Here is a 25,298-nt window from a genome sequence, read left to right as displayed (position 1 = left end):
TTAACCGTCACGCAGTCTGAGTAGCAAGTTCGCTTGAGAGATCCGCCCCCCCAGTCTGGTCAATGAAATGTTACTGGGCACAACTAGCCAACCATCGACCGCAGTAGTCAAAGAAAGATGCTCCGGCTGAAATAGCCATTGTAGTTTTGTGGCAGACAGCTGACTTGAGTTGGGTGTAAATGACGGAGCGCTCCTACATCGGGATGTTGGTGTTCGTCTGAGGTTTGGCGCCTATAGACAGACGGTGTTCCTGAGGAGAAAGAGAAGAGAGTGTCCACAGGTAGACGGCGCTCCGCTCCGCTCGCTCACGCGACCGCGCGTTGCTGTGGTTACCTCGTATTCGCGAGCCACTCGGCTAGCCCGTCATCCGCTAATGTCACAGGGAGCTAACTGCTCTTATATGTCTCATAACTGCTCTTATATGTCTCATAACTGCCCTTATATGTCTCCTAACTGCCCTTATATGTCTCCTAACTGCTCTTATATGTCTCCTAACTGCTCTTATATGTCTCCTAACTGCTCTTATATGTCTCCTAACTGCTCTTATATGTCTCCTAACTGCTCTTATATGTCTCCTAACTGCTCTTATATGTCTCCTAACTGCTCTTTAAAGCGCTTCGGTCGCGGCTGTTTATTGGTTCTGTTTGTATACCCGGGTGTCTTTCCTCCGTTTGTACATTAGAACTAGCCAGCTAGCTAACCGTGAGTGAGAGTCAGTGGTTCCCACAGGTTCTCCTCACACACGGCGGGTTGACGAGGCTGTCACGTCTCCTCGTAATTCCAATAAAGAAGCCAAAGCACCCCGCTGTTAACTTCTCACACACACACACACACACACACACACACACACACAGACAGAGCCCGGCTAGCTAGCCGTGACAGCGCGACCGTCTTCGGTCTTATCAAAGGTGCAGATAAAACCCGCGACGGCGCCGCTACTCCTCTTCCTCAGGGGACTCCGGCTAACACTAAGGTTAATGAGAGCAGCACGGCGAGGCTGTCATTCGCCCGAGCACCATGTTGACACTTTATTACCGACACGGTTCGTTTCTCCGGCCCTTAAACCGCGCTGAATGAACCCCGCGTTTGGTGTCCGACAGGTCCGGCCCGACCAGCAGCGTGTGTTCGTGCATCTGGACCCGAGAAGAGGCGAATCCGTCACACGACAGGTGGGTCCAACGCGCTGCAACACGGCGTGTCTGTCAAACGTGATGTCCGCTCGGCGGAACTAGCGCGGTCTGCACGGAAATCGCACGATCGGTGTGTTTTCGACTAGATTATATCACGTTTTGACGTTCATGCACGTTTGCTCTGCATTTAAGAGCGAGGTGATCATGCAGCCAAGCGCCACAAAGGACCAGTGCATGTGGAGAGCACGGGTGACTGTCAACGCGCCGCTTGCTTGTTTTTTGTAATATTATGACGTTTTCCACGCGTTTGTGAAATATGAACGTATTTTAGCACGCCGAAGAGTGCCGACGTTGCTTTCTGAAAGGGAATAGTCTCGGGGCTGTGAAATGGTAAGATGCACAAGAAATGATGGTGACCATATTGTGTGAAGCCCCCAACATGTTGGGCTGTGATGACGTCACCCGCACAGGTCGGTGGAGCGGATCTTCATCATTCTGCATTTTATTCCGTGTTCGTCAGCGTGGTCTGATCTGCGTGTTTATGTAACGGTCGCGTTTTATTACATATGAGGGTATCGCACGTTTCCGTGGTGTTTTTTCCTCAAATGAAAGAAAAATCATGACACAAATGTGAGTCATACCTTGGAGGTTTGTTTTTGGAGGTGCTCTTTTGTGTCTGCGTTGTTGCTTTGCGGTTGAGTGGTTCTGGTACACTGAGCTGTGTGTGGGTGGACAATTAAGAGCAGAGATATGTCCTCTAACCAGGAGCAAAAGGCACAAACGTGGTTTAACAGAAAGGTGTTCAGTTTCTGTTCACACTGTGATCATGTGCTGTGGAAGGCACTACCAGCTCCCTGTAGCTTGGCTCAAATGAGCTGTTATTCCGTTTTGCTTGCCTTGTTTCACCATGGAGCTCTGTGATGTCACAGAGCCTGTGACTGCCTGTTTCACCATGGAGCTCTGTGATGTCACAGAGCCTGTGACTGCCTGTTTCACCATGGAGCTCTGTGATGTCACAGAGCCTGTGACTGCCTGTGTCACCATGGGGCTCTGTGATGTCACAGAGCCTGTGACTGCCTTGTTTCACCATGGGGCTCTGTGATGTCACAGAGCCTGTGACTGCCTGTTTCACCATGGGGCTCTGTGATGTCACAGAGCCTGTGACTGCCTGTTTCACCATGGGGCTCTGTGATGTCACAGAGCCTGTGACTGCCTGTTTCACCATGGGGCTCTGTGATGTCACAGAGCCTGTGACTGCCTGTTTCACCATGGGGCTCTGTGATGTCACAGAGCCTGTGACTGCCTTGTTTCACCATGGGGCTCTGTGACATCATGGAACCTTTGACTCCTGGGACTTTGCCTTCGTTTGTTTTCCTCCTCTCGCTGGCCCAAACTCCAGCCTTCGGTACGGTTTCACAGCTAGGTGGACTAGTTTATGGTGGCAGTAAACTAGCCACTGGGTTTGTTGGTTCTGGTATTAGCAGAGCTGACAATCTATATTTGATGTTTAAGATGCATGTGAAGAGTGAACAGTGGACCAGCCACACTAAAACTACTCTAAGATTAAAAGTGCACAGCACACACAAGATCGCAATTAAAACATGAGGCATACTTAGGGAAGTGTGTTTATGTATACATTCTTTTTATACAAACACACACACACACAGTAGCATTCTGCAGTTCCTTTGCTATGGACCTCATGTATTTTTATGGAGGGATATGTGGGTCAGAAACACCTCTTTGTGCAGCACAGCAGTGCTGGGATTAGAGGAGCAGCCTGGCTCTCTGCGGAACCCACTGAGCTCTCTTTCTGACTCTTTCTATCTCTATCTCTCCCTCTCCCTACCCCCTCACTATCTCCCTCCCTCTCTGCCCCCCCTCTCTTCTCTTGCTGTGTCTACTATGATCTCTTCTGCCCATCAGTGCAGGACAGTTCTCCTTCCCTGCACTCTGTCATTGTGAGGGGGGCTTTGAGTAAGTGCTGCTTCCTTACACCCTCGAGGTGGCCTTTGTCTAACTGTTCTGTTCTGAACACAGACATAACTTATGTCTCCACGCCTGCCACCATGTGGAGCAGTTCTGGCAGGGCAGGTAAAGTGGGGGTATTAGCAGCAGGAAGGCTGCTGGTTCAATTCCCAGACAGCACATGCACTGTGAGGCTGAGAGATATGTAAGCTGCTCTGGATAAGTGTCTGCCAAATGCTGTAAATGTGATGTAATTTGTACAAGTGCACAGTTAAGTAAAACATGTACAATTAATTGCTGCATGAAAGTTATGGATTTTTATGGGAAAAGACCTCTCAGACAGTTATAGCCAGTCCGAGAGAGAGAGAGAGAGAGAGAGAGAGAGAGAGAGAGAATGAGAATGTGCACGCATGTGTGTGTGATCTTGTGTGTATGCGCTAGGCAGTGAGGCTTGTATGACGTCCGCAGCCCAACCCCCCCTTCTCCATCTGATGTAGCAACTGAATGGAGGAGTAAACACTGCTTGGCAAGACAGAGAATGTATGCAGTTCACATGAGAGCTGCCACACTTCCCCTTGCTCAGAACATCAGAGGTCAGGCATCGTGGTCAGAACATCAGAGGTCAGGCATCGTGGTCAGAACATCAGAGGTCAGGCATCGTGGTCAGAACATCAGAGGTCAGGCATCGTGGTCAGAACATCAGAGGTCAGGCATCGTGGTCAGAACATCAGAGGTCAGGCATCGTGGTCAGAACATCAGAGGTCAGGCATCGTGGTCAGAACATCAGAGGTCAGGCATCGTGGTCAGAACATCAGAGGTCAGGCATCGTGGTCAGGATTTGGGTTTCAGCTCAGCTTGTGTCACACTTTGATTGTGGTTGGGATCCTGTGTGCTCTTCACAGGGAGGGTGTATTGAGAGAGATGGCATTTTCTTTTCCTCAAATCCACGTTTTGTAGTTAATATTATCTGCTCTCATGTACCTCCCAACCTCTTTTAACGGCTCCATGCTGCTCCAGGTCTGCTTTGATGATCTTCTGTTTATGCTGTGAAATCCCCTGCAGCTCTGCCGACCACACACGTGTCCTCTGGGAAGAGTCCCATTGTCCAGATTGCCTTGCTCGTTTGCTTTGTTTGTTTGTTTATTTATTTACTTACTCATTAGCTACTGGCGTCATCTAACAGCTCTATAGTTTCTAGCTGCGGTGTGACTCGTGACCCTAGCATGCGGTGCCACCTCACACTGGAGCAGTCTGGCCTGCCGTCTGTGATGCCGTCGCCTTGGAAATCGCCTGCTCTTAAATTAATTTCTCTCTGTCTCTTTTTGCGTTGCAGCCGTCATGACAGGCATCGGAGCAGAAGATGACATCCCGCTCGGTGAGAGGAAAACTGTCACGGACTTCTGCTACCTCCTGGACAAGTCCAAGCAGCTGTTCAACGGCCTGAGGTCAGTCTCATCTGGATTGCAGTGGTGGGAGGGGACACATCCTTTATACATAACACAGCCTTAAGGGAGCTGCTTCAGCCTTTATACCTAACACAGCCTTAAGGGAGCTGCTTCAGCCTTATACCTAACACAGCCTTAAGGGAGCTGCTTCAGCCTTTATACCTAACACAGCCTTAAGGGAGCTGCTTCAGCCTTTATACCTAACACAGCCTTAAGGGAGCTGCTTCAGCCTTTATACCTAACACAGCCTTAAGGGAGCTGCTTCAGCCTTTATACCTAACACAGCCTTAAGGGAGCTGCTTCAGCCTTATACCTAACACAGCCTTAAGGGAGCTGCTTCAGCCTTTATACCTAACACAGCCTTAAGGGAGCTGCTTCAACCTTTATACCTAACACAGCCTTAAGGGAGTTACTTCAGCCTTTATACATAACACAGCCTTAAGGGAGTTACTTCAGCCTTTATACATAACACAGCCTTAAGGGAGTTACTTCACCATTTATACCTAACACAGCCTTAAGGGAGCTGCTTCACCATTTATACCTAACACAGCCTTAAGGCATCTGCTTCACCATTTATACCTAACACAGCCTTAAGGCATCTGCTTCAACCTTTATACCTAACACAGTCTTAAGGGAGCTGCTTCAGCATTTATACCCAACACGGCCTTAAGGGAGCTGCTTCAGTATTTATACCTAACACAGCCTTAAGGGAGCTGCTTCAGCATTTACACCTAACACAGCCTTAAGGCATCTGCTTCGACCTTTATACCTAACACAGCCTTAAGGGAGTTACTTCAGCCTTTATACATAACACAGCCTTAAGGGAGTTACTTCACCATTTATACCTAACACAGCCTTAAGGGAGCTGCTTCACCATTTATACCTAACACAGCCTTAAGGCATCTGCTTCACCATTTATACCTAACACAGCCTTAAGGCATCTGCTTCAACCTTTATACCTAACACAGTCTTAAGGGAGCTGCTTCAGCATTTATACCCAACACGGCCTTAAGGGAGCTGCTTCAGTATTTATACCTAACACAGCCTTAAGGCATCTGCTTCACCATTTATACCTAACACAGCCTTAAGGCATCTGCTTCAACCTTTATACCTAACACAGTCTTAAGGGAGCTGCTTCAGCATTTATACCCAACACGGCCTTAAGGGAGCTGCTTCAGTATTTATACCTAACACAGCCTTAAGGGAGCTGCTTCAGCATTTACACCTAACACAGCCTTAAGGCATCTGCTTCAACCTTTATACCTAACACAGCCTTAAGGGAGTTACTTCAGCCTTTATACATAACACAGCCTTAAGGGAGTTACTTCACCATTTATACCTAACACAGCCTTAAGGGAGCTGCTTCACCATTTATACCTAACACAGCCTTAAGGCATCTGCTTCACCATTTATACCTAACACAGCCTTAAGGCATCTGCTTCAACCTTTATACCTAACACAGTCTTAAGGGAGCTGCTTCAGCATTTATACCCAACACGGCCTTAAGGGAGCTGCTTCAGTATTTATACCTAACACAGCCTTAAGGGAGCTGCTTCAGCATTTACACCTAACACAGCCTTAAGGCATCTGCTTCGACCTTTATACCTAACACAGCCTTAAGGGAGTTACTTCAGCCTTTATACATAACACAGCCTTAAGGGAGTTACTTCAGCCTTTATACATAACACAGCCTTAAGGGAGCTGCTTCACCATTTATACCTAACACAGCCTTAAGGGAGCTGCTTCACCATTTATACCTAACACAGCCTTAAGGCATCTGCTTCACCATTTATACCTAACACAGCCTTAAGGCATCTGCTTCACCATTTATACCTAACACAGCCTTAAGGCATCTGCTTCAGCATTTATACCCAACACGGCCTTAAGGGAGCTGCTTCAGTATTTATACCTAACACCGCCTTAAGCGTTAAGTCTTCTTTCTCTCCCTCTAATTCTGCCTCTCTCGTTGTCTCTCTTTCTCTTCTCTGTGTCTTTCTCCCTCTCTTACTGCCCTCCATCTCTCTATCTCCCTCTCCCTTTTCCCCTCTCTCTCTTTACATGCCTTTTAAATCTCCAGCCTGTAAGGTATTTCTCTCTGTTTGTCTTCTTTCAGCTGTGAAAAATTGGCTCTGATGGCTTTTTTTATTGCGTCAAGCAAATGTGAATCTATTTTACATTTGAATGCAGCTTGAGGGCTGCTTTCCATCTGCTAGCATGTATGATCCCAGTTCCTCCTACTCCCTAAACAGGAAGAGGACCCACGTCAGTCCACTCTTATAATCCCCCTTTGGCCAGCAGCCTCTCTGTGGCTTAATCATTTTTAACTCTGTCTGTTTATAGGACAAGCGTGTCAGTGCTGCAGGCTGCACTCCTCCCTCCCTCCCCCCTTCTCTCTCTCTCTCTCTCCCTCCCTCCCTCCCCTCTCTCCCTCCCCCTCTCTCTTTCTCTCTCCCTCCCTCCTCCCCTCTCTCTCTCTCTCTCTCTCTCTCCCCCTCTCACTTTCTCCCTCCCTCTCTTTTTCTCCCTCCTCTCTATTTCCCTCTGCCACCTCCTCTCTCTACTTCTCTCTTTGCCTCTACGTCTCCTTCTCTTTCTCCTCTCCCCCTCCTGTTCTCCCGCCTCCTCCATCTTTATTTACCCCCCATTTTTCTTTCATGAAATGTAAGACATCATATTATTTATGAATTCCACTTAAACACGAACACTTCTTGACCTATGTGTGTAGCACCATTCATTTTTGTGTAGAGTTGTGCATTATGAAGTGCATTTTGACCGAGCTAGTCTGTATAAACCATTCATAAATAAGCAGACTTACCAAGATGCTATTAATAACACGTTTCTATTGTCCAACAGAAATTATAAGCACATGTCTGAAGGCACTGGCCTGTCGACTGTGCTGCTTGTGTGTGTCAGCGCACCGTTTCTTTCATGACAACTGTGTAAAGTAAGCGTCTACATCCGAAGAGTGACTGGTACCTGCCACCTTCAGGACACGGTACTGTGTCCTGACCCGGCTGAAGGACCTTCATAAGGGCAGCAGTGTGGTCGTGCAGTCTGAGCGTACACGTCCATGGCTGGGGTGACCTGTGTGGATGGACCTGGTCCCCTTCCCCTGGCCTGGTTCTTAATTAGTCCAGATCAGCACCCACCCCCCACTGCCCCAGTTCTGAGTCCTATTCTCATCAGCACCCTGAAGAGATGAAGAACACTTTTGCTATTATTATTTGGACTCATTTCTTTCCTGGCCACTTTTTTTCTTTTTTTCTTTTTTTTTCCCCGTTCTGAGCCGAAGGGGCCAGTCTCGGAAATTCATGTGTGTTAGGACATGGTTTTAAAACCAATTGATTTTGTACTGTGTGTTCTTACTGGAGAGATTGTCTTGTGGATTAGGCTTGAAATGTGTTTATTTGGCTCTTAAAAGAAAGTCTTCTGCAAATTTTGTAGCATGACATCATTGGTGGATGACAACTTTAAATTACTTTCCAGTATTATTTAGACTCTGATAAAGATGGCATCTGTTTGATAAACGTGTCACTTTTCCCTTGCTGATATTTACTGTTGCTTTTTACCGAGTCCACAGTGATCCCACAGAGAGACATTAGTCCAAATACAAGCACATGGTTTAGCTGTAACTTTATTTATGTCAGCAGACGGGTAGAAGGAAGCATTTACAGGGCATAGTTAGCTATGTCCACTTTCCATATATTCATAGCTTGGTCCTTGGAGAAGTAACTGCAGTAGTGTGTATATTAGGGGTGACCTGCAATAGTCGCTGATTCGACTATAGTCGACTATACCCCCTAGTCGACTATGAACGTCATAGTCGAATGTACCATTCTAACTGCATGGGGATGCCCAAGGATGCAGCTAAGCATTAGTTGTTACATGAAATGTCTTTGTTTTCGTTATATATAGCCTTTTGTCAAATAAAATTATCCTAATTTCTGTTAATACATATTTTAAAATGATGTTTGCGCATTAACAATAAACATCTTCCTTACTACACATTCATAAATCACACCCTGCAGTTGCACAATCCAAACGAGCGGAGCTGAACACGCTACAGAATACGCAGCATCTGCCGAGATTATAACGGCTACTAAAAAACTTCAAAAGTATTTTAAAAAAGATAAAGATGAATCAAACAAATTAAAGTGCAAGTTATGTCATCAACGTCATTCATTTCGCACGACAACAACCAAGATTGCATACCATTTAAAACGCGTAAGGCGAAAAAAACAGTTCAGCCGTTTGTCGTTTCGGTCATCGTCGCGTCTCGTCGCGGTTTGTCTCGAAATAAGTAAATAAATAAAAGCTGAACAAAGCCAACCTACCGTGTTTATTCATTTATCTGAGTGTTTTAGGTTTTTACTTTGAAGAGGAAAAAAGTCCTGAATGAGAACGGGATCCCGTTTAAGGTGCTCTAAATAAAAAATAAAATAAAAATAAACCTGATTCGACTATTAGTCGACTAAAGGGAAAAGCTGACGAATCAGATTCGACTATGAAAATCCTTAGTTGAATACACCCCTAGTGTATATATACACACACACACACACACACACACACACACCTGTATTTACAGTCAGTCATGACCACTAATTCTTGCCTATCTTATTAAATCCCTTTCACGTTCGGCATTGTTCACATTTTCCCCACTGCTACTTTGAGGCTCCGCCCATTGGCCGCTTCTGGGATCCGCCCCTTGTCATCCTCTACCTGTAGGGTGTATTGTGGGTGTGCATTGTATCAGTGAGGATGGGAAATGAATGGTGTGTGGAATGAAATAAGCCAAGCCCAATATCTGCTTGTCCCTCAGTGCAGTCACCCTTCACTGGCAACACCAAGACCTCTAGGGACTGGGGGTAGATTCAGGGTAGATTTGGAGCTGTGGGTGCCATGCACCATTGAAGCTTTGCATTGTGTTTGTCTTTGGCATGAGTGAATGCAGGGAGTGTCTTATCTGTCTGTCTGTCTAGTATCTGTCTGTCTGTCTGGTAGGTGTCTGACTGTCGCTCTGCGTAAGTAATCAGAGTGAAATGTGCATATGCATGTGTGGTGAGGGAGTAATGTGTAGGGTATCATTTACCCTTGGATGACCCCTGACAGGTTTAAAGGGGGGGGGGGGGGGGTCTGCAGTCACCAGACTATCCATGTATCCACATTCCATGTCTGTTGTCATGGTAACACTCTGATGATAATGGTGCAGCCTAGAGGTCTTTTGGCTGGGTACAAGAAACGTGAAAGAGGGAGAGAGAGATTCTGACAAGGGGGGAAAAGGGAGAGAGGCAGAAAAGAAAGAGAGGGAGAGAGAGGTGGATGGAGGAGAAGTGAGGGGTCTCGACTGTAGTTGATGGACATAACTCATCAGATTCCATCACATCATCACAGCTATGAGTCACCACAGCCCAACCCAAAGCTTCTCACTCCACAAAACACTCTTCTTACCCCTCCCTCCCTCTCTCTCTCCCCCACTCTTCCTCTCTCTCTATCTCAACCTCCTCCCTCTCCCTCTTTGTTTCCCTATCTTGTTATCTCTTAATCTTTATTCTGCCACACTTTTTCTTATCTGTCCTTTATTGTCAAGATCATGTGAATAATACAGTGTATTTATGCACTGCTTGTTCTCGCTTCTTTGTGCTGGTGTATTTATAAAGAGGGAAGGACTTTCTATAACAAGCAGTGAAAACAAAAACAACATCATCACAGTTTGAATGGGGCAGCAGCTTTCTCTCTCTCTCTCTCTCTCTCTCTCTCTGTCTCTCTCTCTCTCTCTCTCTCTCCTCCCCCCTCCCCCTCTCTCTCCCTCTCTCTGTTTTGGTCTGATATTTTTAAACAACACAGTGGTGATTTAAATAGTAAACAATACATGTTTTCTGACTGTAATAATTACAACAGCTAATCTAGGGTCGCCCATCCCTTATCCTCATGTCTCTCTCTCTCTCTCTCTCTCTCTCTCTCTCTCTCTCTCTCTCTCTCTCTCTCTCTCTCTCTCTCTCTCTCTCTCTCTCTCTCTCTCTCTCACTGCAGAGATCTCCCTCAGTATGGACATAAACAGTGGCAGTCCTACTTTGGCCGAACCTTTGACGTCTATACCAAGCTGTGGAAGTTTCAGCAACAGCACAGGTCTGTACTGAGGGTCTGTACTGAGCACCCTGTCCCCCTAACACACACACACACACACACACACACAAACACACAAACACTAATGGTATACTTGCAATGTATCATGATCATGATATAGCAATTATGTAGTAACAGTGTAATCATGATCATGATATAATATGTAATATAGTAATAGTGTAATTGTAATATTGTAATGATATAAAATGGTAATAGTGTAATCGTAGCACAGTAACGGTGTAAATATAATACAGTAATGGTATAATAGTAAGGATGTAGATGTGATATAGTAATGGTGTAATTGTAATTGAATAGGGATGTAGTTATGGTATAGTAAAGATGTAGTCATGATATGGTAGTGGTGTAATTTATATAATATGTAATCTATATATATATTGACATTCTTTATTTGGATTCCCATTAGCTGCTGGCTCTTTTATTTTTCTCGTGTCACATGATAAATCTATATGCAGTTGAGGATTTTGCCAGTAGAAAAATGTAACCAATTATAAAACATAATGTTTTAGGAGAATTTGTTTTTTGGAATTTGTAATGTTAATTCTTTGTTCACAGTTTGAGAGGTGTAAGCTTTTGACAAGAGAGAGAAATGAAGAGTGGAAGCTTATATTGGTGTTCAGATAGCATTTTCCAGGCTTTGCCCAGCATTACTGTTAACATATGGAGAATAGGGAGATGTTCAAGGATCTTTAGTGTGGGACTTCACTGTTTATCTTTTTACTATTGGACAAGCTTTCATTATAAAAAAGCCCTTTGGGTTTGGTTAGTCAAATAGCTTCGTAACCTCTTAATAGCTGTGGGCTGTGAACTGACAGGTCTGCTGTTTGGTCTATTAAAGGTGTGGGCTGTGAACTGACAGGTCTGCTATTTGGTCTATTAAAGGAAACTCTGTTGTCTTTGGGTAATGGGAACACCTTCACTGCCTTCCACTATTGTGGGTATATGCATTCAACCAAACTTTGATGAAACGTATGATCAACAGGTTTTTAATATGTAAATGACAGAGTTTTAACCATTTCCCCATTTGATGGTTCTACTAAGCTGGATTATCACTTCCTTCATTCTGTGATTAATCTCTGTGATTAATCTCCCTTTTCTCTATTGATTCCTCAATTCTTCACAAGTACAGCTTTCTATCCCAAATATTCATCATATTATATTGGTCTAAGTTGAATTATTAAACAACTAAGAAAGAGAGAAAGGTTTGGGTTTGAGCCCCAGAAGCTAATAGCGCCCCCCTCCCCTCCACCCCGGCTTCACCTATAACTCAAACTGGAATCCCAGCCACGATACACATCTCTGACAAACTGTCGTTTTTGTGTGTGTGTGTGTGTGTGTGTGTGTGTGTGTGGGACTGGGAGAACAGACAGGTGCTGGACAACCGATACGGTCTGAAGAGGTGGCAGATCGGGGAGGTGGCGTCTAAAATTGGCCAGTTGTACTACCACTACTAGTAAGAGGCCGTCCTTGTGTGCTCGTCCCTCACCACGTCCCACACTAGCGTCTCACACTAGCGTCCCACACTAGCGTCCCACACTAGCGTCCCACACTAGCGTCTCACACTCCTTGGTTTGTTCCAGCTGCCTCTGCTGGCTCCCTGTGTGTAGTGACGTCTGTTGCTCCCTGTTTGCAGCCTACGTACCTCAGAGACCAGTTACTTAAATGAAGCATTTTCCTTCTACTCAGCCATCCGCCAGCGTTCCTACTATTACCAGGTCAACAAGGAAGATAGGTGGGCAACACACACACACACACACACACACACACACACACACACACACAGTTCCATGTGCGGAAACAGTACATAAACTGAGCTGGCCTCAAGTCTCAAGTTTAATGGGAGGGAGAAAGGATTAAAAAGTGCATTTGTATTTAAAATGTAAAAAAAAAAAAAATAGATATTGCAAACTTCACAAATATGAACCTTTGCTCTTGTGTGTGACGCAATCCTTCCTCCCTTGTCTTTGTGGTCCATTCTGTCTTTTGTCCTTCTCTCCTACTTCTCCCTCCCTCTCTTCCTGTCTTTCTTGTTCTCCTTACCTCCCTCCGTCTCTCTCTCTCTCTCCCTCTCCCTCCAACTTGCCACCAGGCCTGAGCTTGTAGTGAAGAAGTTGAGGTACTACGCCCGTTTTATCGTGGTGTGTTTGTTGCTGAATAAGATGGACCTGGTTAAAGTTCTGGTGAAGGTAGGTAGGTTGTCTTGGAGGGGGGGGCTGTAGCTGCAGTAGGCAGACCACTTGCACACGTCAAACCAGTGAAACGCTTGTCTGTGTAAGGGCACAGCAGCGAGTGGGTTTAGCCCCGCTGTAAGAAACACCACCCCACGCTGCCCCAATACGCCTGATCCAGGCACTGACGGTGACTGGAAGAGATCAGAGCCGCGGTGGTGTTCACACTCTGCTGGGGTTTGTGTCTCGTCTCGCTGCTTTGTGCAGGAGCTCTCCGAGGAGATCGAGGAGTACACGCAGCGCTTTAACACCGAGGACCAGCTAGAGTGGAACCTCGTTCTGCAGGAGGTGGCCGCATTTGTGGAGGCGAGCTAAAATCCTAAACTCACATCAGTCTACACAAGTTTTAAATACACTTACATGTATATGCTAATGACATTTAAATGCAGATATACATATGTTTATATGCATTTGTGTCTATGAATGATATTCTTGTTTAGTTTGTATTAGTGTTTTCTTGACCCTTCTGGTTAATCTTGCGTTGTTTCTCAGGCTGACCCAGTTATGATCCTGAATGATGACAACGCAATACTGGTGAAGTCCAATCGGTTGCAGGAGGGGGGCGTACCCCAGTTAGAACCAGGCATGGTGGTTGGTCAGCTCACCTTGGCTGATGCCCTCATTGTCGGCAACTGTAACAATCAGGTACTCTACATGGACTTCAAAACCTCTCACGTGCAGAACTTTTAAAATAACAAAGCTCATGTGCCGACAGAAATGTTAAAAATAATTTAAATATTATTAAAACGTAACCTTGTACATTAGCATTTAAAAAGGTTAATTGTGGACCTGTGTGTGAAATAATGACTGTGTGGTCAGTAAACATGAGGTAGACCTCACACAACATGAGCCTAATGGGCTGTGTTTAAAGCAGGCAGACCTTCCTAACCACTCACACCTTTACTGTGTAAGACCGCGTTGCTGTGAGTTAAAACTGGCGTTCTGTTTCTAACTGAGAAGCTTAAATCTCGTCCTCCTGTGTCCTTGTTTAGGTGAAATTCAGTGAGCTGACCGTCGACATGTTCCGTATGCTACAGGCCCTGGAGAGGGAGCCTGTGAACTTGGCCACACAGAGCTCCAAACCAGGGACTCTAGTAAGAGAAGACTCTTGCACGCTCCCTCTCTGCATTACTGTTGAGTGCTCCTTTTCATCACTTCCTTCATCTTCATCATCCCACTCACGCCTCCTTCGCTCTCTTAGGTTCCTGTCTCTGTCTCTCCCCGTCTGCAGGAGCCCAGCGAGAAGCCGGCCAAGCGGGAGAACCCTCACAAGTATCTTCTGTACAAGCCCACCTTCAGCCAGCTCTACACCTTCCTCGCCGCCTCCTTCAAGGTCAGAACGCACCTCCTCCGGCTCCGCCCCCCCCCCCCCCCCCCCCCCCCCCGAACTGCTGGTCTGAAATAGTCCAGAATTCCCACAAGTCGATCTCAAATTGACAACACTGCAGCGTGTAACTCTTAATTGGCCGTGGTGGGCGTGTAGCCGTGGGAGCTGGCTCGTTTGTGTCGGTGTGTCTGCGGCACACGAGCGAGGTGTTAGCGTGGTGTTGGCGTGTTACTAGCTGCCCTCTGTTGGAGCACAGCACCTCGCTACAAGTGGGAAAAGTGCAATATGTGACTCGCAGATTTCCCTTTCTGCTGTGTGCGGTTTCTCGAGGCGCAGATTTCTGTTTTGCAGTCACTGATTGGGCCGCTTTTGTTTGATTAACAGGAGTTGCCAGCCAATAGCGTTCTTCTGGTGTATCTGTCTGCTACTGGCGTCTTTCCCACTGGCCGTTCAGAATATGAAGGTACGTTCTCCCCATCAATTCTGGAACATTGTTTTCTGTGCATAAAACCATGATGAGTCACTGGGAAGTGTGTTCTAAAATCACTGTTTCACTGCTTTGATTTAATAGTCAGACTAACCCATATACAGACAGATCCCAAAATACAGTGATTCATACATACGCAGGACTAGCTGGTTCACACCGCCCCAGTGACTAATTATCACAGCTCTCCGTCAAAGTGCTTTCTTTTTTTAAAATTCTGCATAACTAGTCATGCTTCCCCCTCCATTTACACACACACACACACACACACACACACACACGCGCGCGCGCGCACGCACACACACACACACACACACACACACACACACGCACACACACACACAGACTTCACTGTAAGTGTACAGCTTGTGCTGGTTGATTCTCACATTTAGCAGGCCATTGGTTTCCTTGTTATCCTATGGCATAACAAGGGCACAGTTTTAAATTCCTGAGAGAGAGATCCTCCTTTGCAGAGTGACCCAGAAAACTCCATTTCCCAAGAGCTTTGCCATGGATGTTCTGTAAGGAAACGAAAGGAGAAGGAAGGCTGAGGGTTGGTTAGGCTCACCATCCGTACACTGATATGGTTCCAGGGCCTTATGACTTTGGCGGAGTTCTGACCAATACCAACCGTGACGTGGTCAATGGTGAGACGGTACAGAAGAGGAACCAGGCACAGAAGGAGATGCACTGGTAAACACAGACCAGACCACCTGAACACATGACGCCATATACTGGGGTATAGACACTGGGTTTGTTCAATATCTATTGTGTGTGTGTGTGTGTGTGTGTGTGTGTGTGTGTGTGTGTGTGTGTGTGTGACCAGTCTTCACCCAGGAGACCTGTACCCCTTTACCAGGAAACCCCTGTTTGTCATTGTAGATTCATCCAACAGCACAGCATACAAGGTGAATTTCATTCAGAAACACAAATATTTATCTTGTCTACTCCATTCAGTGACATTTTATGCATATTAAAAATATATTGTAAATAAAAACAAAAGATATTGTATTTTATGAAATTGTTTTCATAAGAGTTTTCCGGTTATTAATAAAATGGTCTTAATCAGGGATGTTGAAGATGGTCTTTCTTGCTGGTTATTGACATGCTTGCTCTGAGCTTGCTCGACCATCTTTGGCGCTCATAAATTTCTGAATCGCCTCAATCTTTCATTGAGGTTTTTTACCAGTCACTGATGGCTGTGGTGCAGCGCCCCCTTGTGACCATTATCATAAACGGTCCCAGACCTTAAAGCTTTGTGTTCGTCTGTTCGTTGGTGGTTGTTCTTTATCAGTATTGAGCAGCTACTAGCAAGCTCTTTCTTCTTGTCTCTGTAGAATTTCTCTAATCTGTTTGGCCAGCCAATGGTGTGCTTGCTTTCACCCACAGTGTACCCGAAGAGTATGCAAGGTCTGTTTCTCTTTCTCCTGATTGGTCACTTAAGCTTTTATTAGTTCTAAGTTTATAGCACTTCCTACTTTGATTAAGAGGTGCCAAGCTTAGTCAAGACATTGTTTCTTTTGCAGAATACGTTATTACTGTTATTACGCTATTACTATTAGTAGAACTCAAGTGTTTTAGATTGAGTGAGTTAGCGTATGTCCATGTATACTGTAATAAGTAATGTCCTAATGGTGTGGGGTTTTTTTTGCATGTGACTTAATGTTTAACAACTTAAAAGTTGCATTTAATTCAAAGTGGTTCATGTAGCTGGTTCTGTTTCTCTCTGTGGCTCTGACTGAGCAGACCAGTCTCAGCGTGGGAGCCTCTTCACACTCTTCCTCTACTGCCCCCTAATGGGCTTCCTGTCTGTGTGCGGCCTGACCAGCGCACGCCAAGGCTTGTGGGAAAAAGCCCAAGATTTCCTGCGCAAAGTTTCCCACGACATTGGCCAAATGCTCACCAGCTCCCGAGCGCTCGGTAACCACCGCCACGCTGGGCCTCACGAACTTGGGGCTTAATCGTTTATATTCAATTGTTCAAAGAACATTTAATTGTGTGTATAATCAAAGGAGTGAGTGAGGTCTGTAGAGATGGGTGCGGTCAGCGGGGTAAGGTTGTGTTCACCGTGCTTGTGTGCAGACCAGGCCTTCCTGCAGTTCTACGGCGACGAGTTTCTGAGACTGCTGATGATCCGTTTCGTGTTCTGCTCTGCCACCCTGCGTCTGCACAAGCTCTTCCGGGTAAGTGCCGGTCCGCCCGTGGGCGTGGCCCTGTCTCCCACACCTTCCCCGCACTCAGACCCGACACTCGGGACCAGTCTGACCAGTCTGGTTAGCGAGCTGGGGAGTGAGTCGTGTGTGTGTGTGTGTGTGTGTGTGTGTGTGTGTTGTGTGATGCAGGAAGCCCGGAGCTTCCCCGAGTCGTACCCACAGCTGCCCAAGCAGGAGCTGCTGGACAACAGTGTGCTGCAGAAACACATACTGGAGCTGGCCGCCATGCTGGACGTCCAGAACCTCTTCACCGATGGCATGTTGGACAACTATTGACCACATGGTGGCACTCTGTGGCCATTCTGAGGCCAGCCTACACATTCTCTCTCTCTCTCACTTTCTCTCTCACTCTCTCTCTCTCTTGCGCACACCAGACACACACACACACACACACACACACACGGCGAATTGCAGACATAGTACAAATCTTGTGCGTAGGTCCTCTGTAATGAAATTGCTGGTGGTATAACTTAACCTCTGTATATTTAGATTTAGATAGTTTTTAACAATTTACCAAGTGAAATGTCCCATCTTTGTGGTCACATTTGAACAGTTTTGCATTTTCACTTCTATTTTGGGATTTTAAATAGACATGTGTCCAGACTGCATATTCTTTTGTGCTGTGCAGTCAGGCCGGTGTTGAGGGCAGCTACAGTAGTTAGAAAGGGAACCTGGACATCCTGAAATGTAGGGCCCCTGCAGTCAGTCAACAAAGATGAAGGACAAAAAAACAAACACTCTTTGTCTGGTAATATTCCAGTCAAGTTCTTCCAGAGGTATAAAAGCAACATCCAAATCTTTATTTATTTATTTATTACTTTTTTTTAAATAGGGCAATTTTCTCTGTTGGTCTGAAATCCTCTATCCCTGCAGTGTTTACATGGCCTGTCCACAAACAGCCTCCTGCATGTGCAATTGTTCCATGGTCTTACGTGCTTTGACTTTCTTGTTTGTTTGGGATTTCCCCCCCCCACTGACTACACACATTTTTCCCCCACTGATTACGCACATTTGTGGTGTGTGTGTCCTGTGAACACACGTCTGGCATTTTAAGGCTGGGATGTGAAAGGTCAGTAGGATGCAGTGGCATACTTTCATTGGAGTTTTAGCATTACAGCTAATAATTACCTAGTTCTTCTTAATTTTAATGTGATTACAGGAATCTCACACTTTACTGACCTTTATTTTCCACGAGATTCATTTTAGCATGTCTCTCAGTAGTGTGTGTTTGAGAGAGTAAATGTGAGTGAGTGAAGGTATGCGTGTGGTTAGCTAATATCTGCATAGCTGATGTCATAACTTGATGTCCAAGTCCTTGTGTGTAGTGGACACCTTTAGTGAAAACTCACTTTTATAACATTATTGATAATTACCATACACAGGTATATGAAACTGTAAATATATACTTGTATACTTGTCCTAAGAACAAAATGTGATGCAGAGAGATGTGCGTGTCTGGCTTATTTGTGGATCTGTGAAAAGACGAACCCTCTGCATGTGAGGGGAATTCTGTCTGTGCAATGTAAAACGAATGGACCAGGAGTCTGTCTCACTCCCCTTTACAATGTAAACAAATGGACCAGGAGTCTGTCTCACTCCACTTTACAATGTAAACAAATGGACCAGGAGTCTGTCTCACTCCACTTTACAATCTGCCTGTCTCAGACAAGGATAAACCACCTGTCTTATAAAAAGTGATGTGATCATTTATTTTGTTACTTAACTTAATTCATGTAGGTTAATTCTAATAATGATGATGAGGATGAAGATAGCCTTGCACTTTACTGTACTGGAGTTTGACCTGAGTGTTGTGTGTTGTATTGTCAGCAAGAGGCATGTCTGAAACTATCCATTCCGTTGTCTGTTACTGAATATTTTATGTGGCGAATTCTTTTAAACTTTTCCGTCTTCAAAATAAGGCACACGAATTTCGCCGCTGAACAGCCGTGAACTTTGTTCACCACACTGCTTGGTCTTGCACCATTTGAGATGAATTTTACAGACTGTATTTGCCTAACATGAGAGTGCATGGTGTGACATCACTCTCATAATACCATTTGTATCTGCAATGTTTTTGTCTTTCTTTTACTGAACTCAGCTGGAAATGTACAGAACGACATTGGCCCTTCATCTTAAATGCTGTGGAATCAATGGACAGTGGCAGCTCTCAGTAGGCGGGTCTCATGTTTCCTGTTGACCAATCATATGGGAGCATCAGAAGAAAGCACCCCCTTATCTAGACACCCCATTTCACCGAAGGGCCCAGCACACTGGGTGCATTTGAGAACTGTAGACTCCCTGTGATCTCCGTATCATAGGCAATCTGAATTTCTCTGTGAACGGTCAAATCTGTGTTATTTGAACACAGCCAGTGTCTGTGTGCCAAGCACAGCCTCAACCAAACCTCCGCTGACCCTTCCGCCCTGACCTTCTCTTCTCTCAGATGCCAAACACAAGAAAGCTCCGTCCTGCGAGTGGCCCTTCTGACAGACGGACCACGTTGCCCACAGTCACCAGCCTGGGTGCCCTTCCCTGTTCTTATGGCGATGGCCGTCGTTTGTCATCGTGCTCCGATGTTTGTTTATGCGCGTCAGACACTGTGTAGCACTTCACAAACAAGCACCATTCAGTTGAAGGGGGCTGAGGACAAGGGCTCATTCCACAGCACCGACCCAGCGTCTGAATACTGAATACTGACATGGACTAATGGACCGAGTGCGTTTAGACATTAGCAGAAGCATCGTTTCCAGAACTCATTCATGATTCATTTCGGTATGAATTGTGTGAATAAGGCTAATCTAGGCTAACCACCCCTCCCGACAACCGAGGCGCTCCATGAGATGGAGGAGAGTGAGGAGGAGGTGTTGATGTGGGCTTTTGCCCCTCTCGGTAAGTGGGAGTTGTCAGGACAGGATGTTTCTGAACAGTTACGTGGTTAGAACGGGTGTTTATTTCTGTTTCCTTTCCTACAGTTCCTGCTGTTGTGGGGGGGGAATGATTTTAAAAGTAATGTACTGGTCAGAATACTCTTTCTTTATAAGTTAAGGGGTTCTAGAGGTGCCAGTTTAAATTAATTGCATTCTCCAATTGTCATGTTTTTAATCACTTACTATGGTTTGGTCCACCTGTTGCCAAATTATACTTGATGTTCTGACGGTGAAAAAAGAACAAAGAAAAAAAATGTGATACCAAAACATGCAAGCGTTTTGTTTTGATTTTCAGAATGCTATTTAAGAATATTAAAAATTTCATGATTGTTTTGTTACTGTGTGCTGTGTGATTTGTCTCTGCTTGATGGTGTTGTGTGTACTCAACAAATGTGTTAGACTAGCTCAAGGACACAAATCAAGGTGCACGTCTGATCTTGTACTTCTTTCATCTCCACAAGTTGCATGTCTTTGCATGTCTGCCCTCTGAATATTCATGAGGCTAAAACTCTAGACCACGCCTTCGTCAGCTCCCATCTGACACTTTTATAGGTCTTCCTGCAAAATACCTAATCAGACTTCAGTGCATTCAAAACTCAAAGTAAAGTAAAACCTGTTAAAGTACTGACACACAGAGGTCTGCGCTTGGCACCTGTTCATCAGTTACCATGGTTACTGCCCTCCCACACTCTCCAGGGCTGTTCTTACATGACATCATTCAGATCTCAGTCTTGCCTTTTCATTCAACACTCTGCGTTCTCTTAACTTCTTTTCTCTCCTCCTCCTCCTGAATTATTTGTGAAGTGACCTTAGACGAAAGGTGCTATATAAATGTAATGAATAAGTAAGCTTGTTCAGTATGGCCCAGTCCCAGAGTTTCAGTTGTTATAGCCAGTTTTGTAGCCATCAAAACAGGGTCAGGGTATGGATTAGGGTTAGGTTTGGGGTCTGGGGTCTGAGGTTTGGGGTATGGAAGAGTGATCACCCTCTACCAGTTACCTTCTCTAACATCTATTCACTACTCACTAACATCTAATCCTAGAACTGTGTCACTACACAGAACAAGAACTGGATCTAAGTGAGAGGGGCAAAGGGCAGTAACCTCAGGATCGTGGGTTTGATTCCCACGGACCACCTAAACTGTAAAGGTGCATGTGCTCAATTGTTGTAAATATAGGATGTATGAGCAGGGACTTGGGACAGAATGAATATAACTGAATTTCACACCATTTTACATGCAGAACACACACATTCAAGCAGCTTCGTTCATCTCATTCACATCTTTACACCCATTCACATCTTCACACCCATTCACATCGTCCACTTGCCGACACTGGCAGCACATACTTGAACAGCGTCCATGCCATAGTAACCCATAAGTAACGGGCTGCTCTTAGCATAGGGTGTTGTTTTTTAGACCTCCAGGGACCCTCATCTACTGGTTTGTTCTCAAATAATTTATTGTAGCTTGTATGAAATCAACCCCTTCCCAACCATCGTTAGCCTGTTCGTGTTACTGTCTCCACGTGTCATAAAGGACATCTCCGTCTCGCTTAGTCTCTTACACAGTTCACATGATTTTTTTTCCCTCTTCGCCGGCTGCGAGAGAACCGGTGACGGTGTTTTGTCCTTGCTGAGAAAGCCAGCGTTCCTCGGCTGCCTGCCCAGAGGCGGATCTTTACGGGGCTTGCCAATCTGTCATACCGTCTTTCTGGACGTCATAACTCGAACGATGGAGCCCAGCCCTCCAGCGGCGAAAGCCTGGGGACACGCAGAGACGCGTTCAGGCACGAAAGTAAGGACGCAAACGGATTTTCTTCAGAGGAGCACCCACATTTTGTGAATTGAATAGATAAGCCTACAGCATGTGGAGAAGAGTGTGCTACCTTTTCGTGCCAGTGCAGCAGGATGGCGCTGCTGTTCTCTGAGGGCTTCTCAAAGCCCCTGTAGATATACTTCATGAGCAGGTCCACGCCGTCCCGGTCCAAGGATTTGACGGCAGGCTCGATGTCACTGCTCCTGAAGGAGGTGAGAACCTTCAGTACCACCAGCTGAGCCCTCTCCTGAGAGACGGGAGAGAATTTACGAGGCGCAGAAACAACATCAACGGCAGTAGCGGCAAAGCACAGAATTATGTTTCTAAATCCACAAAATAAGAGCATCGTTTCACATGCACTGAGAGGACCAACCTTTATTGCTGGGCTCTTGCTGTTGATTGGAGGATTTCGTAGCACAGCGCGAAAAGCAGTCATCATTTCCCCTGTACTCTGCAGCTGGGTTGAGGAAACCGTCAACACTGACTTTTGCAAGAAATATTAAGATCTGTTAATCTCATGTTTCCGAAGACCTTTTCATTTTAGTTTTTGACATCATTGAGTGGAATGTGTTTGTTCATCTTCAACTGTCGTTTATTAGCCAAATAACCCATATGGAAAGGAGGAGGAAACATGGAAACCTCCTCGCAGGGCGAGCCCAGTTCTGGGGAACTCAGTGATTACTGATGGAGCTTCTCAGTCTTGCTTTGCCTTATGCTCTGCAGTTCTTTAGTGGATACAGAAAGGTTCAGCCCACAGAAGGCTTATGACTACTAATCTCATAAGTTTTAATGAGAAAATAACATTGTTAAAAAATAACACTGTTACATTACTATCAGATCATGTGGGAAAGGTTCATATTCCATGACCTAGAAACAGAAATAGTGGATCTCAACATAGAAGCAATATATAGGTGGAGGAGAAAGAACCTCCCCAGACACCCAACTTTCCAACACTTGCCCTGTGTCCCAAAACCTTAGTTCATGTCCCTGGGCCGCCCCTTCCTCACTGTGCTCTACTTAAGATTGAGATTAACGGCTCTTCCCGTAGGCGTCCACATCGCCGTGATAAATGGAGCTCTGAAACGTTTACAGTCCGAGAGGCTGTTTGTGCTTTACAGACCTGGTGAACTTGTCTGAACCCCCTCAGCCACTGCAGCTCAGTGGAGGGAGACACACACACACACACACACACACACACGCAGAGAGAGATAGAGAGCGAGCGAGAGAGACGCTCTCTTGTGCTGCTTTTATCCACTAGACAAAAGGTTGATGAATGCTGTAGACGTTTGGATAAACACAACCATTTATATTATCATCACTGTTAGCTAATGTGTTAAAACTCTCAAAATAGTGAGTCTCTTGGGACCATAAAAGGGAAGAACACTACATCTTGTGACTTGGGCCCCCTTTGGGCCATGTGCACATAGTGTTACAAACGAGAAACAGACAGGTGGAGGCGTCAAGCCATGAAACGCCACAAATAAAGAAACGATGCCTTTAATTACACTGTAATGATGCCATGGCAGGAAAGAATGAAGCACATTTTAAGCCCCAAATAATTACTGGATTAAAAGGACTACACAGACACTACTGCAGATGAGCAGATATACAAACCGCCCGGGGGTTCCATGTGTTTCTGGATGGACTGGAGCGTCAGTATTGATGCTATGATGTGAGCTGGCTTGATTGCCACAACACTGCTACTTATAGAAGCAAGAGATCAAGTTGATCTAGCATTTATATCTATCAGTGTTAGAAAGTTGATTACACTCCACTGCCTCTCATCGTGTCTAAGGGATTTGGCCTCCAGTTATCCGTTGGATTTGTGCTTCTGCTGTACAGATGTTAAGAAAACACTGAAAAAAATTGAATATGCATTAAATGTTCAAACGTGAGGGTACAAGTCTATGATAGCAGTGTGTGACAGGAGTTCTTACTATGTCCTTAAATCTGTGCAAGATCACATCAGACCCTCTTCACAAGAGGCGCTGGTCTGAGATCTCATGGTCCTGCTAATGCTGCCCCAGATACCACCAGCTGGAACAAGCTTCACAGGCACAGTAGCCGAATCGAGCCAAATCAGAAAACATCCCCATGCAAACTGGAACGTTCCGTCCACAACGGCCTGTAGTGGTGGGTCCGCAGCTCCGGACCAGAAGCGTCAACCACACAGACTCCATCGGGTCTGGCTATGACAGTGATCCAGAGGCCCCGACAGATAACAGCTCGACTGAAATAACTAACAGCTGTGACCCGGTACCAACAGCCAGGTGAGGATTTGCTGTGGCAACGGATAAATATTAAATTAAGGTGTTCAACCTGAGCAGCATGAAGACATGTTTGTTTTTTTTTTTAAGACTGCACGCAGTGTGCACTTTCATCAGACAGATAAAGAAGTCTGTGATACAGTTTCACCTATTACACACACATATAGTTTAATATTCAACACAACGATTTTAAGTAGCTGCCATTAATTGGAGGAATGTGCCAATTACACTGCGTAACACTGGTGAAGTTATGATGTATGATCAACTATTACTGGTTAATAAATAACCACGAGGAAATGTAAACTGTATAAGAGACCCTCTATAAAAGAAACTTGATGTCAAAGAAACACCAGTGCGTAACATTCACACGTGCTAAAAAAGTGTCTTAAACACCGTCGGAATCGGTCACACAGGCAGTTTCCAAAAACTACAACTCCACCCAAGGTTATTTAAAAGCTGCTACTGACAGCCAGTGCTGGTAATCGGTTTGAAAGAACATTAACGAGCTGACAAAGTTTACTGTTTATCATCACATTTGAAAGGGTTATCTTAAAGCTTTTTGATGCATTTTTTTGTGCAATGCCAATTGATTTTATGTGTGTTTTCCCCCTGTTAACCCACATTTCTGAGATCGCTGGAAAGGTCAGTTGCTGTAACATCTTGAGTCGTTAAGTCTGAAGACATTTCACGAACAAACAATAGTTCTGAACAATCAAGAGGATAAAACAAACCCATAGAGTGAAACATGCTGCCAAAGAAACCCAACATTTGTGTTGTCCAATGCACAACACAACTCCATACCCTTACCAGGTGTGCACTAAAAGGATATTGTCTGATGAGGTCGTCCACCACTGTGTTGTCTGGACCTTGCAGTTCGGCTGCCTCGTCGTGGTCGTCTACAAATTTATTCTCATCGAGCTCGTCTATGTCCACCTTCCTGAACCGCGACGACAGGGTGTTCTTCGCCATCGGGGCCACGGTGTCACGCCGATGCACGTTCCGCGCGGCTGCTGCGGTATCGATCCGTTGCGAAATCAACAGGGATCGATCAGACACGAACTTGCAGCGCTCCGCCGATTCGGGTCACGTCTAGGACGAGTGGCTCGCGCACACGGGACGTGGAAGTGTGTCGCGCGCGCCCATCGTTCTCCAGTCGCTAAGAGAGACGCGCTCTATTTTGGGTACACAAGCGGGCAGAGTTTGGGCAGGAGATGGCGGTGGATGGGCTGGGGCTGGTTTAGTAGCGCCACCTGGTGGCAGGAGTGTGCAAAGAGCAACAAATTGAGATGGGCGCCAACAAAAATGCGCACTGTATTTATTGTATGCGTGTAGCATATGTATGTTCTTTTTCCAGT

The 25,298-nt window shown here is 45.6% G+C and overlaps 2 protein-coding genes across 10 annotated transcripts; one reads left to right on the top strand and one right to left on the bottom strand.

Annotated features, from left to right (window-relative positions):
• The first annotated feature begins 30 nt into the window (after positions 1 to 30).
• On the top strand, positions 31 to 20,128 carry scai (suppressor of cancer cell invasion). Of its 8 annotated transcripts, none has more exons than XM_077011285.1 (18): positions 31 to 280; positions 1,101 to 1,169; positions 4,429 to 4,540; positions 10,571 to 10,666; positions 12,048 to 12,134; positions 12,315 to 12,413; positions 12,771 to 12,867; positions 13,117 to 13,215; positions 13,402 to 13,554; positions 13,902 to 14,042; positions 14,141 to 14,242; positions 14,621 to 14,699; positions 15,314 to 15,413; positions 15,547 to 15,628; positions 16,058 to 16,130; positions 16,467 to 16,640; positions 16,803 to 16,903; positions 17,063 to 20,124. In XM_077011285.1, the coding sequence occupies exons 3-18, from the start codon at positions 4,434 to 4,436 to the stop codon at positions 17,207 to 17,209; spliced, it is 1,737 nt and encodes a 578-aa protein (XP_076867400.1). In that variant the 5' UTR covers positions 31 to 280; positions 1,101 to 1,169; positions 4,429 to 4,433; the 3' UTR covers positions 17,210 to 20,124. The 8 variants fall into 8 exon arrangements, with proteins under 8 accessions (XP_076867400.1, XP_076867402.1, XP_076867401.1 ...); XM_077011286.1 differs by lacking the exon at positions 31 to 280 and adding an exon at positions 409 to 973; XM_077011287.1 differs by lacking the exon at positions 1,101 to 1,169 and having other exon boundaries at positions 17,063 to 20,125.
• A 1,174-nt stretch (positions 20,129 to 21,302) lies between these two features.
• Positions 21,303 to 25,170, bottom strand: arpc5lb (actin related protein 2/3 complex, subunit 5-like, b). 2 transcript variants are annotated; one of them, XM_077011295.1, is made up of 4 exons: positions 24,751 to 25,170; positions 22,050 to 22,160; positions 21,747 to 21,923; positions 21,303 to 21,621 (listed from the first exon to the last, which is right to left on the bottom strand). In XM_077011295.1, the coding sequence occupies exons 1-4, from the start codon at positions 24,910 to 24,912 to the stop codon at positions 21,559 to 21,561; spliced, it is 513 nt and encodes a 170-aa protein (XP_076867410.1). In that variant the 5' UTR covers positions 24,913 to 25,170; the 3' UTR covers positions 21,303 to 21,558. The 2 variants fall into 2 exon arrangements, with proteins under 2 accessions (XP_076867410.1, XP_076867411.1); XM_077011296.1 differs by having other exon boundaries at positions 22,050 to 22,122; positions 24,773 to 25,167.
• Between the last annotated feature and the right edge of the window lie 128 nt (positions 25,171 to 25,298).

The sequence above is a fragment of the Brachyhypopomus gauderio genome, chromosome 7 (genome assembly GCF_052324685.1).
Source record: "Brachyhypopomus gauderio isolate BG-103 chromosome 7, BGAUD_0.2, whole genome shotgun sequence".
Lineage (NCBI taxonomy): Eukaryota > Metazoa > Chordata > Actinopteri > Gymnotiformes > Hypopomidae > Brachyhypopomus > Brachyhypopomus gauderio.
The sequence above is the reverse complement of the archived record's forward strand: the minus strand, read 5'-3'. Positions and strand labels throughout refer to the sequence as shown.

What these genes read in the sequence shown, in the direction of transcription:
- arpc5lb (XM_077011295.1), bottom strand. Translation starts at nt 24,912, where the DNA reads ATGGCGAAGAACACCCTGTCGTCGCGGTTCAGGAAGGTGGACATAGAC. An exon ending in ATCCTTTTAGTGCACACCTG is followed by an intron (nt 22,161 to 24,750) that starts GTAAGGGTATGG and finishes TTCTTGCAAAAG; the next exon opens with TCAGTGTTGACGGTTTCCTC. An exon ending in GCAAGAGCCCAGCAATAAAG is followed by an intron (nt 21,924 to 22,049) that starts GTTGGTCCTCTC and finishes CCCGTCTCTCAG; the next exon opens with GAGAGGGCTCAGCTGGTGGT.
- scai (XM_077011280.1), top strand. Translation starts at nt 1,537, where the DNA reads ATGATGGTGACCATATTGTGTGAAGCCCCCAACATGTTGGGCTGTGAT. An exon ending in CAGCTGTTCAACGGCCTGAG is followed by an intron (nt 4,541 to 10,570) that starts GTCAGTCTCATC and finishes CTCTCACTGCAG; the next exon opens with AGATCTCCCTCAGTATGGAC. An exon ending in TCCTCGCCGCCTCCTTCAAG is followed by an intron (nt 14,243 to 14,620) that starts GTCAGAACGCAC and finishes TTTGATTAACAG; the next exon opens with GAGTTGCCAGCCAATAGCGT.